Source organism: Panthera uncia (genome assembly GCF_023721935.1).
Source record: "Panthera uncia isolate 11264 chromosome B3 unlocalized genomic scaffold, Puncia_PCG_1.0 HiC_scaffold_1, whole genome shotgun sequence".
Taxonomy (NCBI): Eukaryota; Metazoa; Chordata; class Mammalia; order Carnivora; family Felidae; genus Panthera; species Panthera uncia.
This window is the reverse complement of record NW_026057582.1, coordinates 46,641,326-46,661,662: the sequence shown is the minus strand read 5'-3', so window position 1 is coordinate 46,661,662 and position 20,337 is coordinate 46,641,326. Positions and strand designations below refer to the sequence as shown.

Sequence of the window (20,337 nt, the reverse complement as noted above, 5' to 3'; positions counted from 1 at the left end):
TCAGGCCCTCAAGTTTTGTTTTGTTTTGTGTTGTTTCGTTTTGTTTTGTTTTTATCTGTGAAATAAGATCTTGGTTCAGTGGGTTTCAAATGCCTCATATTTAACCCGTCTTTAAGGGTTAGTGGCATACATTTGCAGAGGAGCCATATTGAAGCCATGTTTTTTAACTTGCTCATTCCTAGAAAAATCCTCACCCCTCATCCTGGATAGGCCTTCCTGTCATGAGCCCGCAGGGGCTGCCAAAACTGAACCAAACTTGTTAAGCAAAACACTGTGCTACCCGGGGCTCCAGACACTCAGCGGTATTTCCAAAACCTGTGTCACAAGTGATTAAAGTGTATTAAATCAGTGATTATAAAAAAGATTTGTTTTGGGTAGATGGTCCTGCAAGATAACTTCTGGGGCCTGCTAACTTCCGAGATTTCATAACTCCATGAACTCCATATTAAGGAAGGTGAGTCAAGTTCTCAGCCTTTGCTTTCCTAGAACTGTTCTCGGTACCTGGGGACTGATCTCAGAGGTCTTTATTCTGTGAGACCAGGCTAGAAAAGGAAGAAAGTGAGCAGACACTGTTGTTAAATAGCTCCCAAAAATAGTATCTGCAATTGAAGTGGTTTGGGGATTATACGTACACAATTGTCAAACTCTTTCATTGGCACATTAAGAAAGAGTGAACTTTAATGTGTATGAATTATATCCTAATAAACTTGACTTTAATTTTAAAAAAATCTGAGGGGCACCTGAGGGGTTCAGTTGGCTAAGTGTCCGACTTCGGCTCGGGTCATGATCTCACAGTTCATGGGTTCGAGCCCCACGTCAGGCTCTGTGCTGACAGCTCAGGGCTTGGAGCCTGCTTTGGATTCTGTGTCTCCCTCTCTCTCTGCCCCTCCCCAGCTCACGCTCTGCCTTTCTTTCTCTCAAAAATAAAAACATTTAAAAATAAAAAATTAAATTAAAAAAACATTGCATAAAAACAGTATCTATGGGGCACCTGGGTGGCTCAGTTGGTTGAGCGTCCAGCTCTTGATTTCAGCTCAGATCCTGATCTCGCAGTTCATGAGGTCGCAGAGCCTGCTTGGGATTCTCTCTCTCCCTGTCTCTCTGCCCCACACACATGCGTTCTCTCTCTCTCTCTCTCTCTCTCTCTCTCTCTCTCTCAAAAATAAATATAAACTTAAAAAATAAAAGTATCTGTAAGGTGGTCTCCTGGTCCCCAAGTCAACATTTCCGACTAATTCCTTTACCTTTTGGAGACAGCAAGTAAACCACTGTGCCATGGAAAAGGGTCCCCTTCTTGATTCTTCTTCCCTCCAACCCAGGGTGTCTTCAGGATAATCAGTGTGGGCAAGAGTTGTCTGTGTCCTTACTTAATGATAAAGTAAAAGAAAGAGTTACTTGTTCCTTCATCTTGGATTTCTTACATTGTTCCTCTAACACAGTCCTTATAATCAAAGGGATATTGGCAGGGCAATTTATTTTATGTACTTAGAGCAGGAGTTGTAAAAACAGTATTGTTTAGAAGAATAAAAACTGGCTCGGCACGACATATCAGAGATGTGTAACAGCCTTAAAAGATGATATAGAATTTGACAGTTGAGTCATGGGGAAACATTAAAATAACTTCATTCTCTTACAGATGAATGTTGGGGGGTGGGGGGTGGATAAATCTTGCAGTGTGCATGATGGGAAAACATCTCAGAAAGTCAGCATTTATGCAAGCCCCAGCAAATTGTGTATGTGTACTAGTTAATATTATCTTCCCAACATAATACCACACACCAAAAAACAAATCAACATTAGAGACTGGAGAGAGGTGGGGCACCTGGGTGGCTCAATCAGTTAAGCGTCTGACTTCGGCTCGGGTCATGATCTTGCAGTTCGTGAGTTCAAGCCCCTCGTTAGGCTCTGTGCTGACAGCTCGGAGCCTGGAGCCTGCTTCTGATTCTGTGTCTCCCTCTCTCTCTGCCCCTCCCCCACTCGCACTCTGTCTCTCTCTCTCTCTCTCTCTCTCTCTCTCAAATATAAAATAAAACATTTTTAAAAATTTTTAAAAAAAGAAGTTGGAGAGAGGCACTTGAAAAATGACTGTGAGGGTTCATTTGGTTGTCTCTTGATGGTACATCACAGGGGATCTGTGCTTTCTGAAGCTCTGTGTTTTTTGAGTTTCTGATGATGGCTGTATATTTCTTTTCAATATTGAAATATTTTTAAAGTAAAAGAATTTTAGTCTTTACTTTTTTAATATTTAAAAAATAGTTTAAAAAGCAAGTTTGAGAACCTGTGCTCCTTACTGTCTCTGACTCTAAACTAGCAAAAGGGAGGGGCACCTGGGTGGCTCAGTCAGTTAAGTGTCTGACTTCGGCTCAGGTCATGATCTCACCATTTGTGGGTTCAAGCCCCGCGTTGGGCTCTGTGCTGACGGCTTGGAGCCTGCTTCTAATTCTGTGTCTCCCTCTCTCTCTGACCCCCCAACCCCCTGCTCACACTCTGTCTCTCAAAAATAAATAAATGTAAAAAAAAAAATTTTTTTTTTAAATAAACTAACAAAAGGGAGCCAAGGTCTTCTGTGCCACATTTTCAAGACTGTGGCCTCACACTGGGTTTCTGCCTGAGCCAGTGGTGGCCGCCGGGTGGGGGAGGGGATGTGAGGCCACTATGACAAAGGAGCTTTTTCAGCATCAGACCGATGTTTACGCTCTCAAACGGTGTGTTTGCGGTGTGTTTGCGTAACTTTGCAACTGTGAAGAGTTGTTGGTGATTTACGTGTTGCCAAGAACAACCCAGATTGCGCGTGGTTTACCTCAGGATCTGTCTCTTTCTTGGCAGCAGCCAGGCAACGGTGAGAAGGAGGTTCAAAGTCACAAGCTTATCTTTTGCCCCAGTTGTGTGGGGATGCTTAAAGATCAGATGAGATGAAGAGCCTGGGAGGTGCCCTTTTAGGGACTGTGCTCCAGGAGCCCATCTGCTCCCAAACAAAAGCCGCCGTTAGCAATTTGTACTGAGGAGCAACTCTTTGGTGGGGCTGCATGGGTGATACCCGCTCCAGCGACTCATCCTCATAAGTAGCAACATTTACTGAAGCATCTAATATTTACAAGCTGGGTGCTGGGAATGCTATATGGGGGACTTGGATTCATTTAATGAGTATTTATTGAGCACCTACTGTGAACACAATAAGGTCTTTACTCTTAGTTTGCATGTAGGGGAAGAGAAAGATGGATGATCTACAGATTAATTCAGTAACTTCAGATGGTTATCATGCGTTCAAGAAAATAAACAGGGCGATGTGCTCCGAGAACGACGGGCTAAATGAAGCACTTTAGATAATGTGATCATCAGGAGACTCGGCAGTTGAACGTCAACTCGAAGGAGAAAGCGGCAGTCATGGGCAGTACCACGCAGGGCAATGCAGCTTGGCAGACAGGGGAAACAGCAAGTGCAAGGGCCCTGGGGTGAAACCTGTCTTGGCCTGTTCAGCCAGTAAAGACAGACAAACTTTGGAGATAGAGGAGTGGGTTTAATAAGTGTTTATGGGAGGACGCCTGGTGGTAATTAATGAAGCTAGTAATTAATAATGCCAGTCACCATGCCATTTATTTAAAAGGCCCAAGAAATGGCTTGGTTTATATTAGCACAGCCTCCTGGGTTGGTATGAGTTTGAGGGACTGAGGATGTAGTCAACGTAGTAGGTAGTTGCTGAGGAAGGTTTCTCAGAGGAAGAGGGGCTAGAGTCTGAAAGATAAGGTGTGCGTGAGGGAATGAGAGACATGGCGAAATCATGGCTGCCAGGGGCATGTGCTGTGTTGGGAGAAAAGAGCCGAAGTTTAGGGCTGGTGATGTGGGGTAGCACCATGCACTGTAGGTTTTAGTGCAAAATCTGCTCTGTATGCACAGATGCTCTGCTGGCCTTTACATACAGGAAATAGGCCTGAGGAGGAAGCAGAAGACAATGAGCCTCGGGTTCTTAGCTTGCAGGTTTATTCTGTGCCCACAGAAAACCTTTACAAATGCTGTAGGTGGATGTGAACCTTTCCCTCCAGAAGATACTGGTGAAAGATAGCACCTTCTTAGAATTATTGAGGTAGCCCACAGGGTTCTCACACATGCACTCAGTGACCAGTTTCCATAGAAACTTACTATGTATAACATGTGCACGTACTTTGGAGCCACACACATGAGACAATAAACCCCCGTTTACTGATTTGAAATCACAATTGATCTTCAAAGAATCATCATCTCTTTAATAAATTGGCAATGCAAATTAGAAATTTTAGAATTGGATGTAGTTTTACCCACCCTTCCCTCCCAAAAGAGATCCCCTCTGCTTTGGACTGTTTGTTGAGTTCTTGCTTATTATTGAGTTCTCGGTTAATAGAGTCACTGTTGGTCATAATCATAGATTTTTCCCTTTGCCTTTCTTAGTCCCTGATTCCTTTTTCATGTTCCTTGTGAGGATTGCAGATTCTGCATGTAATGTTTCTAGGTTACAGAGCTTAGTAGTTGCTCAGTAAATGGTGGTGATCATTCTTTATTCATGGCTTTTCCTTGTATAGCACTCCATAATTTATAACATGCTGTCACAAACATTAGGCACACTTGTGCAATCCTGCAGTCCAGTTGAGCCACTGAGTCCCAGAAAGACTAAGTGACTTTCCCACCAAAAAACAGCTAGGAGTGCCATAATGGACTAGAATTCAGGCCTACTGTCTCCTAGTACCTGTTTTTCTACTCTTGTACCATCTGTCAATTACATCTCAGGAAGTATCCCTAGACAATACAGTGATAACAAACTTCGGTGGAGGGGGTCCAGTTCTTCCTGGGGAAACTGCATTGAGGAGCTCAGCCTAAGGACCTCTGGTATCACCGTTTTGTAAGCCTAAGAGTCCATTTGAGCAGAGGCAAGGAGGCGCAGGCAGGCAAGTCTCCCTGGGTTCCAGGGGTTGCCTAAGGCTTGAGATCCACTGAGGATTTAGAATTAAAGCAGTGTTGTTTTTTTTTTTTAAAGAGAAATTAATTAACCAATAAATAATTTCCTACAAGGAGGCAGAAGGCCACTGCCTGTCAGATCCCCCTTGCCTGCTGTTGTGGAGCATTAGACATCAGTAGGGTAACAGAGCCATTTCTATGGAAACAAGCTCATTATTCCTCTTTTGTTGGAACCCTACTGGTACACGGTCTAGGCTTCCTTTTTTTTCTCTTCTTTCTTTCTCTTCTTTCTTTCTTTTTTTCTTTCTTTCTTTCTTTTTTTCTTTCTTTCTTTCTTTCTTTCTTTCTTTCTTTCTTTCTTTCTTTTTTTATTAAGAAAACCCAACATGTACCATACAAAACACAAATCTTTTTTCCTGGGAGCAAGCAAAGCCCATCTAACATCTGAGAATGCCCGCTCCCATTTGTGGATACAGCCATTTCATTATCCAAGGCTCAGAGAAAAACTAAAACTTCCATGTTGTTTTTAAGTTGCAACATGGCCTATTCATTTGTTTCATTTTACAAAACCTGTGAAATCTATGACTTTCAGTCAACATTTTTCAGAGGGCTATGTTTTTGTCAAGGTCGTTAAAAGCAGCTGACCAATGATGCTCTTTCCAAGCAGAAGACTGCATCTCACAGAGATGTTTCAAAAACAGCGGTTTACTGGAAAGCAGAGGGCGGTCATTTCAAATAATGGTTTCTGGCACCCGACTAAGGCAGGGAAGCTGTGTTGTGTCTTAACTCTCCACCTACAAGGCATAGACGGCCCCCATGCAGATTTGAAGGAAATCAGACGCAATCTTGTCTTTCTCCCGTTTGGTAAGCGGCAACGTCACAGCAGAACCACATGGAAATAGTCCAGGGTGGATTTTAAGTGGATATGTTGTTCCCTCGGTTCATGTTCTTCCCTATTGGCCCATAGCTTCCGTACCAGATCTCGCTCTCCCTGTAGCTACACAGATTGTAAAAATTGCTGTTGTGTTTGTGAAAATGGCCAAACATAAACCACAGTCCCCCAGATTAGGATCAGTCTGCTGTATCTAAAAATGTGAATTGAGAAGGGCTGGGAGAACATCTTTCCCTGGGGCGGGGTGGGGGGTTGGGGCTTGCTTCAGAAATACCCCTTTCTCCAATGTTCTGACTTAATCCCAGCCTTGATTTCCTTCAGCTAGGGAGGCAGTGCTTACTTCCCTGGAGTTGTGAGGATTAAACAGGAAGCTGGCCCAGGGCCTGGCACATGGCAAGCCCTTGGTTTATAAGCTAATATTCATTTTTAGTATGCGTTCCTGGTCCTCTGATAAAAGAACAGAGCTTTTGGCCTCGAAGATCAAATTCCCGGAAATGAGAAGCACTGAAAGAGAGAGGAGGAAGGGGAAGGTGCTTGGGAGACTCCTGTTTTGTTTTATTTACAAATCCATACTTAGCCAGCATTGTGGGGTCCAGCTCTCTGCATTCTGGGTTCCCATAAACTCCCTGGGTCTCCACAGGGGAGGCTATCTTCTTGTGCCTCCTCTCCCTTGGCCCCCCTCCCCTCACTGGCTCTCCTTCTCTCCCTTCCCCTATTCAAATGCTAACCAGTGCCCCAGGGTCCAATATCACTTCACATCTTCCGTCCCCAAGCGCTTCCATGCCCAAGTCTGTGTGGACCTACCTTGCCCTCCCCCTTTCCTGACACCTCCCTCCCCATTCTCACCTTCTTTTCATTTGCTACCCGTCCCCCACCTCCACACTGCTGCTTAAAAATGAACAAAGGAAAGGCCAGTGAGGAAACCAGGACGTTGTGACATCCCAAAGATATCTTTGTGCCCTCTCCAATTGTTGAAACACATGATTGGGAAAGAGTGAACATGTGAGGTGGATTCCAATCCTGAGACCCTAGGGCTTGAACTTGTGGAGGGAGAAGCAACAACCTTCACAAAGAAATCCTCTATTGATTTAAAATATCCCTAGTGGTGGGCAAACTGAAAAGAAATTAGTGTTTGCTGATTAGTGGAGATCGTAATGTGCTATTTTGGTATTTTCAGGTCAAAGTGGCCAACTGGTAATAGAGATATGTGACCAAAAAGTTCCCTGAAACCTGGCGGGCTGTTTTACAGTTATTATTTGATTCTCACTGCAGCCACAACTCAGAAATTCACTCATGGTCTGACTGTGAAGGCCTGTCCCTGGACTCTTTGTATACCTACTCTAATCAATTTGGTGATGCGTTTTGTGACTCGTTACAGAATTAATTAGAGTAGGGATCTAAAAAAGCAAAAAAAACAGAAAAATAAGTTTGGCAAAATGACCAAGCTAAACTTGTGTTGTGGAACAAACAGTCAAGGTAGACATTGATCGAGGTGACTAACTATAGCAGCTCTGGAGAATTCCAAATTGAAATTGTTAGAAATTGGGCCTCTAATTCAAAAGCAACGAACAACCACTCATCGATGATACCAGCTACCTGACAAATGAGAATAATAAAAGATGTCATCAAATGACAGGAGACTGCAAGCCTCTGATTTGTTTTCTAGACCTAGAATTGTTTGTTTTATTGCCGTGTAATCCTAACCTGCGAATATACAAAACAAGTAAATCAAGCCCCCTTATCACCAATTGCAACTATCAAAACATAGTTCTGAGAAACACACAGTTGTAATGAAAATGAAAGACCATAGGGAAGCCGCCTGCATGCCGTGCTTAAAAAACACCAAGTACAGCATGAGAAAAATGGAATCCACCACAATTAACCTATACTCTCTAAGGCAAAGATCTCATTATCCAAACATTTATTTATCTTTGTGCCACAGAAATAAGGAGTTGTGTTTCTACTCCCAAGACTAAATGACAAGAAAATGTATAGTTTCTTAACAGAAGAGTTCCTCCTGAAAGAAATGAAAATGCTGGATGTATTTTTAGAAAAAGAAAACTCATCTAATGGTTATTATTCTATAACAAGCCTATCTCTCATGTTCAGGGGCAGGGACGCTCCTCTCATCAGTAAAAAGAATAAAATGCCTTCTGTATTAGTCTCAGGCTTGGAATTCAGGTGGGATAATTAGGACATTCTTGCAGAGTCCTACCAGTCTCTCACACAAACTCTAGAATTGTTCTAGGGGCTTTGGTTGTTTGTTTTCTTTTTCCTCACTGGCAAATATGACCCAGCATAATCTCATTCCACCCGCACATTGCAAGAGATTGTGCCCTCTTTCAAATCAGCAGGGACCAAATATCCATAAAGCATAATAATGCTAACAAGAATTATGAGCACTTAACACTTATTCATCCCTTTGAAGGTAATCAGGATCCTAAGACATAATATAAAAGCCAAGTTGGTTGAACCTTTCCTTGTGGATTACTTTCTTTGAGCAGATTTTTCATGCATGGATCTATGGCTTGTGTGTGTGTGTGTGTGTGTGTGTGTGTGTGTGTGTGTCTCCTTTCTCATTGAGTGACGAGGAACAGCACAATTCATTGTTGCCTGGCACTCTGCAGGGCATTAGAGTTTCTGCCTCTGCTCACTAAATGCCACTGGCGCCCCTAATTACTGTCATAACTCAGGCCACCCTCACACATTTCCAAATGCTTCTTAAGGGGTGGCACTTTCCCTGGTTGAGAACCTTTGCCAGCGAGACTTGGAGAATAGATTGAATCCCATTCGGAATTTCCAGAGGGTAGACTGTTGGAATTTTGAAAAGAGATCTTGGCTGTGGAATTCTGAAAGAATTAATCTGCAGTATTAGTGTTCTCTGATTCAAATTCAGAACCCATATTTTAGGCCATAACTTGGTTGCCAGATGATGCAGCACTTTACAGGTGCTACCAATTGCTGGGCTGAAGACAGCTGGCTGGACCAAAGAGTGTCACTCCAGCACTACCCAACCTTGGATCATCACCCCAGCTGATTCCCAGAGATCTTTTGAGATTCCATAAGTGACCCCAGGAATCCAGAGTTTCCCCCTGAGAACCAGACTCTGGCTCTGTTTCCCTCTGCCTCACTGATTTCTAGAAGAGTTAGAGTCCACAGCTGGTTGCATCGTGGAGGTGGGCTTCTGATGGTTCCAAGGACAGGCTGGGCCCCTGCAAGGATAAACTATGGTACATCACAAGGCAGCCCAAAGACTGAGCTGACGGGGTGAGGGAGGAGCAGTGTATAGAAGTTAATCACCCTCTCTTTTTAACTAACAGTTTTTTGTTTGTTTTTAAGAGGTGTGTGTCTTAAAGCTTTGTCTACATGATCTTTTCAGCAGAATTTTACTTTTCCTTTTGGTTATTTTAGTGGTTGGTATAGTCAAACCATTTCCTTCCCTCTTAAAATAATTTCTGCCCAATTTCAGTAAGATGTAAAATGAAACAGGAACATTAGCAAAGAATATCTGATATGCATCTATGCTTCTGCCTAAGCACTTTGTCAACACTTTTCTTGGCCCGATAGGCTCACAATGTGCAACATCTTTTTCTCAATAACACTTCTCATGGCGTGCAGTCCCTGTCAGCTCAGGTAGAGATGAAAAACAAAAGCTTTTGTCTTCCCCATTAGGAATCTGTGGTGTAACGTTTACATATGCTAACAATGAATAGTCTTAAAAGGATATTAAGTAAAAAACTCCATTTGACAAGAATGTCAAAACTACTAAAATATTGGAGCACCTGGGTGGCCCAGTCAGCTAAGCAACTGACTTTGGCTCAGGTTCAAGCCCCACATTGGGCTCTATACTGACAGCTTGCAGCCTGGAGCGTGCTTTGGATTCTGTGTCTCCCTCTCTCTCTGCCCCTCCCCCACTCACACTCTGTCTCTCTTTCCCTCAAAAATAAATAAACATTAAAAAATAGTAAAATATTGGGGTGCCTGGGTGGCTCAGTCGGTTGAGGGTCCGACTTCGGCTCAGGTCATGATCTCACAGTTCGTGAGTTCAAGCCCCACGTCAGGCTCTGTGCTGACAGCTCGGAGCCTGGAGCCTGCTTTGGATTCTGTGTCTCCCTCTCTCTCTCTGCCCCTCCCCCACTCATGCTCTGTCTCTCTCAAAAATAAACATTCCAAAAAATTTTTAAAAAATAATAAAATATTTAGGGACTAACTTAGAATAGAATTAACTTAGGAATAGAGAGCCCAGAAATAAAGCCTCACATATATGGTTAAATGATTTTCAACAAGGGTGTAAGACCGTTCAACTTGAAAAAGACAATCTTTTCAGCAAATGGTGCTGAGAAAACTGGCTGTCCACGTGCAAAAGAATGAAGTTGGACCCTTACCCAACACCACATACAAAAATTAACTCAAAATGCATCAAAGACATAAACATAAGAGCTAAAACTATAAAGTTCTCAAAAGAAAACATAGGGCAGAAACTTAACAACATTGAATTTGATGACTTCTTGAATATGATGCCAGAGGGACAGGCAACAAAAGAAAATTGGACTTTATGAAAATTAAAAACTCTTGTGCATCAAAGCACACTATTAACAGAGTAAAAAGACAATCTATTAAATGAGAGAAAATGTTTACAAACCCTGTATTATCTGGTACAAGATTAATATCCAAAATACATATAGAACTCCTAAAACTCAACAGCAAAAAACCTGATTCAAAAATGGGCAGGGACATCTAGTTGGCAGTTGGTTAAGCATCTGACTCCTGATTGCAGCTTGGGTCGTGATCTCACAGTTTGTTGGACTGAGCCCCTCATCAGGCTCTGTGCTGACAGAGTGGAGCCTGCTTGGGATTCTCTCTCCCTCTCTCTCTGCCCCTCCCCCACTCTCTCTTGTTTTCTCTCTCTCAAAATAAATAAACTTGAAAAAAGATGTGCAAAGAGGGGCACCAGGCTGGCATAGTCAGTGGAGCATGTGACTCTTGAACTCAGGTTTATGGGTTTGAGGCCCATGCTGGGTGTGGAGATTACCTAAAAATAATAAAACATTAAAAACAAAAAGAGGCACAGGACTTGAATAGACATTTCTCCACAGGAGATCTACAGATGGTCAATAAGTACATGAAAAGATGCTCATCATCACTAATCATTAGGGAAGGCCAATCGAAAACACACTGAAATACCACCTCACACCCATTAAGATAACTACTGCCAAAAACAAAAACAATGGAAAACAATGAGTATTGGAAAAGTTGACAATTTGCATCCCTTGTGCGCTTTTGGTGAGAATGTAAAATGGTATAGCTGCTATGAGAAATAATATGGCTGTTCCTCACAAAGCTAAAAATAGATTGGCCATATGATCCAGCAACTCTACTTTGAGGTGTATACTCGAAAGAATTGAAAGTAGGTCTTGAAGAGATAGTTGTACACCCATGTTTATAGCAGCATTATTCATGGTAGCTAAAACATGGAAGCAATGGAAGTGTCCATCAATAGATGAATGGGAAAACAAAATGTGTGTAGTGGAATATTATTCAGCCTCAAAAAGGAAGGTGATTCTGATTCATGCTACAATGTAGATGAAACTTGAGGACATTATGCTAAGTGATATAAGCCAGTCATAAAAAGATACTGTATGATCCCACTTCTACGAGGCACCTAGAGTAGCCAAAATCATAGAAACAGAAGGTAGAATAGTGGTTTCTAGGGCTAAGGGGAGGAAATAATGGGAGTTACTGTTTCCTGGGTACAGAGTTTCAGTTTTATAAGAAGAGAAGGGTTCTGAGTGTGTGTGTGCACGTGCGTGTACGCACACGTGATGCATTGTCCAAATACATCAAGCTTAGAAGACAGGCTAACTTTTCTTACCATAGCCACTTTTTAGGAAAACATACTTCTTTGGAACACTGGTCTAGGACTGTTTAGTGCTTTCTATCTCCAGGAGGGGGATGTTATGGGAAAGCAACTGGATACCCAAAAGAAGAAAATGCACAAAGCGATTCCAAAAGTGATACTAGACTCTGTTGGGTCATATGGTAAACCAAGAACACTGATGCTGTATCTTCCTCAAACGAAAACGAAAACCTGTGTTTACTTTTACTCTTAAGTCCATTTAGGTTTCAAATGTGTTTTCTTCCCAACATTTTCAGACTTGCATCCTGCCCCATCCCTCTTCTTTTTCCATCTCATTCCTCACCTCCCCACTTCTCTTTTCTGTTTGTACAGGGGTCTTCTTCCATGGTAAGTAGAATGAAGGCCCCCCAAAATGCCCATGTCTCCATTCCTGGTATGTGTGAATATGCTACGTCATATGGCAAAGGGGAATGAAAGTTGCAGCTGGAATTAAGGTTGTTAGCCAGCTGACCTGAAGATGGGGAGATTGTCCGCGATTATCTAGGTGGGCCAGGCATAAATTACAAGGTTCTTGAAGAAAGGAGCAGAGGAGAGTCAGAGGGAGATATGACAACAGAAGAGGTCAGAGTGATATGATATGAGAACAACTCAACTCACCTTTGCTAGCTTTGAAAATGAAGGATAGGGCCATGGAACACCAATAGTAGCCCCTAGAAGCTAGGATGAGGCAAGAAAACAAATTTTCCCCTAGGGCCTCCAGAAGGAATACAGCCCTGCTGACACCTGGATTTTAGTCCAGTGAGACCTATTTCAGACTTCTGACCTCTAGAGCTGTAAGATAATAAATTCCTATTATTTAAGCTCCTATATTTGTAGTAATGTGATACAGGAGCAATAGAAAACTCAGACATTTTCTGTCTCAGTCTCCTTGGGACAGCCATAGCTTTCCCAAGGAACATGAAAAGGCATTAGGACACAGACTTTCCTAAGATATTCACATGAAAACAATGGGTCATTTACTCAGTGGCAGATCTGTTGTCCAATAGCTGAAAAACTCTTAATAATGGTGGTATAAACAAAATAGTACTTATTTCTCTTTACATAACCAGGTCACAACTGGTATTGTGGCTCTACAGTATCAGTAAGCACCCGGATCTTTCCTTCTCACCCTGGTGTGAAACCTAACAGTTCAAGATGGAGCACTATAGCCAACAAGACTGTCTTCTAGGCCAGTAGCAGGAGGAAAGGGAGGCAAAGAACACACCCCGCTCCCTTCAAGGGCACTTCTGCCTATATCTTATTGGCCAAAACTTGGTCATAGAGCTATAACGGCCTGCAAGGGAGACCGGAGAATATATATTTCAGTAAAGTCTGCCCAGCTAAAATTCAGGGTTCTTGTGGTCTCTGTTAAAAAGGAAAAAAAAAATTGTCATTACTAATGAAGAAGAGGAGAAGCAGTATTTGACTATTTGGAGGCAAGCTGTGGTCTCTGACACAAGTTGCTACGTAATCTGGTTTAAATTCAAGGGCAGAAGAATAGCTGGCCAGACTCCCAAAGCTCCCTCAGGGCCAATGAGTATTTGATAATTCTGTGATAATTTGTATTCTAGTGTGATAAATTCTAATTCAGAAGAAATGTTAACTTCACAGAACAGTGTCCAGGGTCTTGTGGATCATAACTACTTCCAACTTTGAATGAATGAAAGAGTTAGACTACCCTAACTTGGTAATTCAAAATTCCATCTTGGTCTTGTGACATTTTGCAAGGGTGTTAGATGTTTATTCCATTTGGGGATACGTAATTTCCCTGTGGGGGAGATGATTGGGTCCCTAATTATGCTGATGAAATCGTAATTGTCAAAGCCTCTTCTTATTTTTTTTTGTTTTTACATAAAGATCCCTCCCTTGATCTTCAAGCATATGAAAGTAGTGCTCAGAGATCTTTGTGGCTTCAAAATCCCTTCAGTCTTCCTTCCCACTTTATTGTCTCTGACGCCTTTGAAAATAAGTTGAGAGAACAGTTAATTATCTTCCAGTTTATACTGTAAGTGCCGTTGGGGTGGCTGATTTTGCAGTCTTCTTTATAAAATAACACTATGAAGGGACCTCTTTGTTTACAGAGAGTTATACATAATTTCTTCTTTTGTCGTGAAGAATAAGATGCCAAGATATAAGAACCAAAGGAAATAATTTGCATACTTATGCTTTTTTGGTCATTAAAAATTGTTTCTTGATTTTTACTGAATAAGAGACAGTCTTACATTGAACTTACTATGGGTCATTCTTCCTTCCCCAGGTTTTCTATGTGTTCTCTTTCCTTTTTGTGATGGTAGCCTGATTATACTTTATCCCTGAATTAAAATACTGCCCAAAGCTAGCAGAAGTCACAGTTTTTAATATAATGTCTTCAGAACAAGATTCAACTGTTGACTGAAGCAAGGCTTTAATGCCTCTCATTTCTTGTGTCATGCACTCTAGTTAAATTGCTGCTCTCAGACATTGCTTCACTATTGGGTGTCAGTGACCATGAGGGGGACATCTATACAGACAGTCTTGAAATAGCATATGGCACCTTAACATAGAGCGAGACGTGATCAGAATGTGGGGGAAATGGGTACCAAAAATAAAATAGGGTACTTTCCGAGATGAATGACAAAAATCAAATGAGATGGTGGGTCAAGAAAGAATTAGAAGAGAAAATGAAATTGGGATAGGACCTGAAGGGGATGGGAGCAAAGATGGGGAGGAAATCTGGCAAAGCCAGAGGCAAAGAAACCATCTCACAATTTACATAGGTGCAGAATTCCACTCTCTGAACATTTGTGTTCCATTTCCATATTTAGAAAAGTAATAAGTCCATTATACTTAATAAAGAATTCACCAGAATTCTGTGAACTCATTGATGTAATTAACAATTCAGACATGGCAATCCTTCCCCCTTGTTGTTATAAATGAAAAGTTGTGAATCAAGTACATGGTTGTGAATCTAGCCATATTTCAAATAGAGTAGAGAGAAATGACTATTTTTTAAAATGCTGGATAAACAACACTGAAAAGCCACACATCCTGTATAGAGTCCTTGCAGTATAATAGGCTGAGGTGATTACAGTTAACTATAAAGCTGGTGTTTGAGCCCATCAGGAGAACATTGCAAACCTGGTGTCTTTAGTCCTAAAGGATTATATAATGTACCATTCCTCTCTCTGCTTGCCTTCCATTGTTTACCCTCTGAGGGCACTTAACAGAGTATCTGACAATAGCACCTGAAAAATAACAGCAGTAATAATGTATATTGTCGCCCTTACTATTTTGAACTCATTTCATAAGATAACTTTAATGACTTGCTTTCTTGATTCAGCAGTACATCTTATTCTAAGTGATTTCGTAAACATTGTGTTTCATTGTGCTTCATTGTGCTTCTCTGAAGAAGGGGAAGAAGTGCAGATGGATGTGGGGGGGGGGCAGGGGCAGGGCAGTGAGGTGGGGAGGGCAGGTATTTGGAAAAACACACCTCATCTTCTGGTCTGCCTGCAATCAGACTCAGTGCTGGACTGGGGATGTAGAGGGCTGGGAGAGCCAGACCTGACCACAGCCACTCTTTCGACACCCCCGGATATGATGAGCCTGTGCATTTGGCAGCCCATGAATTCTCTGATGCATTCTTCCTTCCTGTTTTCTTTCAGTGTATCTGAAAAGCCTACCCAGCATTCCAATGGCCAGCAACAACACCGCCAGCATAGCACAAGCCAGGAAGCTGGTAGAACAGCTGAAGATGGAGGCCAACATCGATAGGATAAAGGTGAGGACCACGTAGCCCACACCACTCCTCCAGCCTCGATTATGAGGAGTGTGGCTTGCAGCCACCTGTCACTTGACTTCCCTTCTATAGAGAGTGATGAAAGCAGTGAGGGCAAGAGAGAAACTTAATGATTGGGCAAACGTTCATTTTTCTAACGTGTCTTTGCTTTCTCCAGATTTCTCTCAAATGAAATGACAGCATAGATTAAAACTGGTTCTCCATGTAGACTTAAAAACAAAACAATAACAGCAAAACAAACAAATGAAAAACTTTGGCTCATGGCTGAGATCTAGCCAAGGAGATTGGAGAACACACAAAACGTATCAGGTCACCAGTTGACCTCCCTAACTTTGTAGAGACTGTCTTCTTATTTGGGTTTTAACTTTTCTGTCTTGGTTTAGGCTCTAAGTTTAAGTGTCTCTCTTGATTAATCCTGTCATGATTAATCCTTCTATTCACCACTGCAGGTTATGATTCTTCACTCTTTTATACCTCATTGGATTTCTTTTCTTCAAAACACTGAAATCACACATGGTCTCCCTAAGGAGAAGTCAAACAGCATAGTGGGTAAATGAAAGTATTTTATCAAGTGAAACTCAGAAATGTATCTCATTTTATTAAAATAACACTAGAACATTCTTCCAAGTGCCAAATTCTTTTTATTTTTTTTTAATTTTTTTTTAACGTTTATTTATTTTTGAGACAAAGAGAGACAGAGCATGAATGGGGGAGGGTCAGAGAGAGAGGGAGACACAGAATCTGAAACAGGCTCCAGGCTCTGAGCTGTCAGCACAGAGCCTGACGCGGGGCTTGAACTCACGGGCCGCGAGATCATGACCTGAGCCGAAGTCGGACGCTTAACCAACTGAGCCACCCAGGCGCCCCCCCCAAATTCTTTTTAAAACTAGAATATTTTTACTATTTTCTCCATACCTGAGTTAGCAGCCTAAACTATCTACCCAACCTTTGGAGTATGCTTGTAGATCAAGGGTCAGTAACTTAAAGCTCATGAGCCAGAACATTTATTTTTATAAATAAGGGTTTATTATAACACAGCCATTAATTTACATATTGTCTATAGCTACTTTCCCACTACAACAGCAGAGCAGAGTAGTTACAACAGAGACCACGTGGCCCTCAAAACATAAAATGTTTACTCTCTGGCCTTTTACTGAAAACTTGACTGACCCCCTGGTCTAGAACAATAGTTCTCCGCCCACCTGTACACTCAGATTACTCAGGGAACTCTATGAAAAGATCAATTCCAAGATAACACTCTAGACCAATTAAGTCAGAATCTCTTGAGTTAAGATTCAGGCATCAGGTTTGTGTGTGTGTATGTGTGTGTGTGTTTTGTTTTTAATTATCACTTAGTTTCAATGTAAAGCCAAGGTTAAGAACCTAGGGGAAGGAATTTGCTCCTTTTTTTTTTTTAATTTAAGTAAAAATTTACACCCACCATGGGGCTTGAACTCATGACCCTGATGTCAAGAGTTGCATGCTCACCCGACTGAGGCAGCCTGGTACCCAGGGTTTGTTCCTTCTAACTCCTATCAGATACATGCTAGAGAGTGAAGGGGGTGATGGTATTCCCTCATAAGTAAGCTAAGCAAATATCCATGGACATCTATCTATTTTAATCTTCTTTTTTGAGTTCTGATAATGGGGCTATAAGATGTAAACAGCTTCTCTTCTTTCAACAGCTTTAACTCTTCTTCTTTATTCATGAATGAGATAAATAAAGGGTCCTCACCATCTGCCTTGCTCCTTTACCACCTTCTTCATCTCGTCTTTTCCTTTTGCCTCTTCTTTCTTACCCCCTTGCTGAAAAAGTAGCACAGTGACTGCTGAGAGAAGTGAGGTTGTTCAAGGATTGTCACATCAAAATGAGACATTTAGTTCTTCTTTGGGAGGGACGGGAACAGAGGGAGGTTTTGCCCATGGACCTTCTGGAAAATGTCACTTTGCCTTTCAGGGCACCCCAACTAAGATAAAAGTGTTTGTGAGGCACTGTTGTGGTTGGCATTTTCTGTTACTCTTCAGCATTCTCAGATCTTCTCCCGAAGGAGGATGTGATGGTACTGGAGGTGATGAAAAGCTGGCAGTGGGAGAGAGAAGACAGAAATAGGCCTGTTCAGCCATAAGTCAGATCTCCATCCTCCCTCACCTGAGTGACTGACTACAAGGGGCTCCTAGTTGATCCCTAAAATCCCATCTCAACCCTGTCTCCATCCGTGCCATCAACTATCCTCCACATTGCTGCCAATGAAAATTTTCTATAAGAAAATCTCATTATGGGGGCGCCTGGGTGTCTCAGTCGGTTAAGCGGCCGAATTCAGCTCAGGTCATGATCTCGCGGTCCGTGAGTTCGAGCCCCGCGTCGGGCTCTGTGCTGCCAGCTCAGAGCCTGGAGCCTGCTTCAGATTCTGTGTCTCCCTCTCTCTCTGACCCTCCCCCATTCATGCTCTGTCTCTCTCTGTCTCAAAAATAAATAAATGTTAAAAAAAATTAAAAAAAAAATTCTCATTATGTTCCTTTCCTATAGAAAATCTTTTCATGCTTCCCATCACCTATAAAATAAAATCCAAACTGTTGGCAGAGTATGCAAGGTGCTTCTGGCCTCTGCCCCTCTTTTCAGCTTCATCCCCTTCTTTTTGCCAACCTGCCATACTGAGCCACTTCTGATGCTCTTGATGGAAATTTCAAATGCCTGGAACATTCACTCACCTTCTTTCTGTCTCTCTGCTTTACTAACTCTGGCGACTCCTTGAAGGCTCAGACCAATCATTACATCCTTTGAGAAGCTTTCCCAGACCCTCATCATAAGGTTGGATTTTTACTGATTTTCAGTTGTTCATCTATTCTTTTATCTAACAAATATTTTACTGACAGCTTTTTGAATTGCCAGACCTTTGCTAGGTCCTAGAGAGACAAAGACAGATAAAGATGAAAACATGGCTCTTGCCCTCAAGGATCTCCTTGATCCCCCTTCCTAGTCTAGGAAGCGGTTACAGAAAATATGAACACGACCTATCACTGACATAAATAAGATAGCCAAGAAGCATAATCTCCAAATATCATCAGAAAGAAGTCAGCACCACACCCCAGTTCCCTTTGTATACTTCTTCCGAAGACACCAAAGGAATCACCACGGCAAGAGAGACGAAGCGTTCATCTAATAAAGCCGGCCCTGGGTGGTGATCTTCCTAGGCAATCTTCATATCCAAATCTCTGGACCCTCACTATGTCATTAGACCTCACATTGTTGGAAATACAGCAGCAGCTTGTATTTCTGTATTTGTTCTGCACATCAGAGCCAGGCAGGCACGCTGTGGTGAAGTGTCAGATTATTTTTAGTTCAGCTGTTGGCTAAACTGCGACTGTGTTGACAGAGTTGACAGCTAGATGGTTTAGAGCTGGGGTATGTGCCTTCAGGAGTCCCTTCAAAGGCTTCTGAGCACTCAGGCTTCTCCACCTGCTGTGCATGCATGATCCCATCAGCAAGAGAGAGCTTCTCTCTGAAGATCCCATGTTTGTGATTTTGCAGTCAGAGTAGCGACCTCTTTAAGCTATAAAGGGCAGTGGTGGTGGTATGTACATGTGACAGAGCCCACTGTGGCTGAGGCCACAAGAAACAGGGGGCTGGGAACACAGTGGCCCTGGAGCTTCCAGAGTCCCATCAGCAGGCACGGCCCTATCCCTCCTGTGGCCTCCAGAATAACTTGGGCTGCAGAGAGAAGCTGTACAGTAAGAGGATCTGAATAGCATATTCATTTTTAAACCTTCTTGTGTCCTATCCCTTTGCATCACAGATCCTGGGAGAATTGGGCTAATGAATCCATTATCTGTTCATAAGCCTCAGGCATATATAAATTATACTCCCAGCCTTTCTGTGTTTCTTTGTTAGCATTTAATTCAAGGACAGAAAGTAAAGAGAAACTTAAGGAAGCTGGGAAGGGATCTGGCGACAGGAACGGAGAGGGGCGTAGAACTGTGACACTCAGATGTATGAAACAGCAATATACTCACACTGATGTTGAGCAGAGACAAATAAAAGGAAGCTTGTCCTTCGAGCACAAGTTGAGAGAGCATGTCCAAAAGTAAAGGACAGCAGGACTTCAGTAAATCTATTTATTCACCATTATATTAGGGCTCCTTGGGTTTCTAATAATAGGAGCCTAACCCAAGCTCACTTAAGCAGGAAGAGGGGATTGATTATAAAAGATACAGTGTGTCTCAGATTCCAAGAGCAGAAATGTAGCTGGGTAAGCAATAGAAATAAGAGCTGGAAGCCCATTGGAAACCGGGAGAGCTCTGTTACATGTCTCTGCCTCCCTTTGTGTGTCTCTTTCTTTTCCCAAGAATAGATTTCTCAGCTGCCTGTTCCGTGTGGCAGATATGATGGCTGCCCACAGCTCCCAGGATCCCATGTCACTTCCACCTCCATGAAGAGGTGATAGATTGATTTAATTCCTTTTCAAGTGCATATTCCTAGAGTGGCATTTCTGTACTAGCAAGAGTGAGCCATCTACAGCTCTAATCAATGGACATTAGAATAGAACCACATTGCACAAACATTGCTCCTAGGAATTAACACACCCACATGAATGGGAAAGGAATGGATACTTAAGGAGGAGTGAGAATCATTGTAGGCTGGAAAGATGCTTTCTGACGGAGGGCATGGTTAGCATAATGAAGAATAATGTAGATGTAAGAAAAAAAGAAAGCCAAGGCCAGGGGCGTGGGTGAAATGAGTGCTTCTTAACTAATTGGATGCTCCATAAATTGACCCCACATAAAAACGTCAAATTTATTTCTCATTTATCCCAAATAGACCTTTCCAACTTGCTCCCCTTACTCCCC

General features: G+C 42.3%; 1 protein-coding gene across 2 annotated transcripts in view; it reads left to right on the top strand.

Moving 5' to 3' along the window:
• GNG2 (G protein subunit gamma 2) overlaps window positions 1-20,337 on the top strand; it is a 121,364-nt gene that overhangs the window by 79,703 nt on the left and 21,324 nt on the right. For both annotated transcript variants that reach the window (XM_049612785.1, XM_049612783.1), the window contains one exon: window positions 15,359-15,474. In XM_049612785.1, the coding sequence (XP_049468742.1) occupies window positions 15,388-15,474 (87 nt within the window). In that variant the 5' untranslated portion in view covers window positions 15,359-15,387. The remainder of the gene's footprint in view (window positions 1-15,358; window positions 15,475-20,337) is intronic.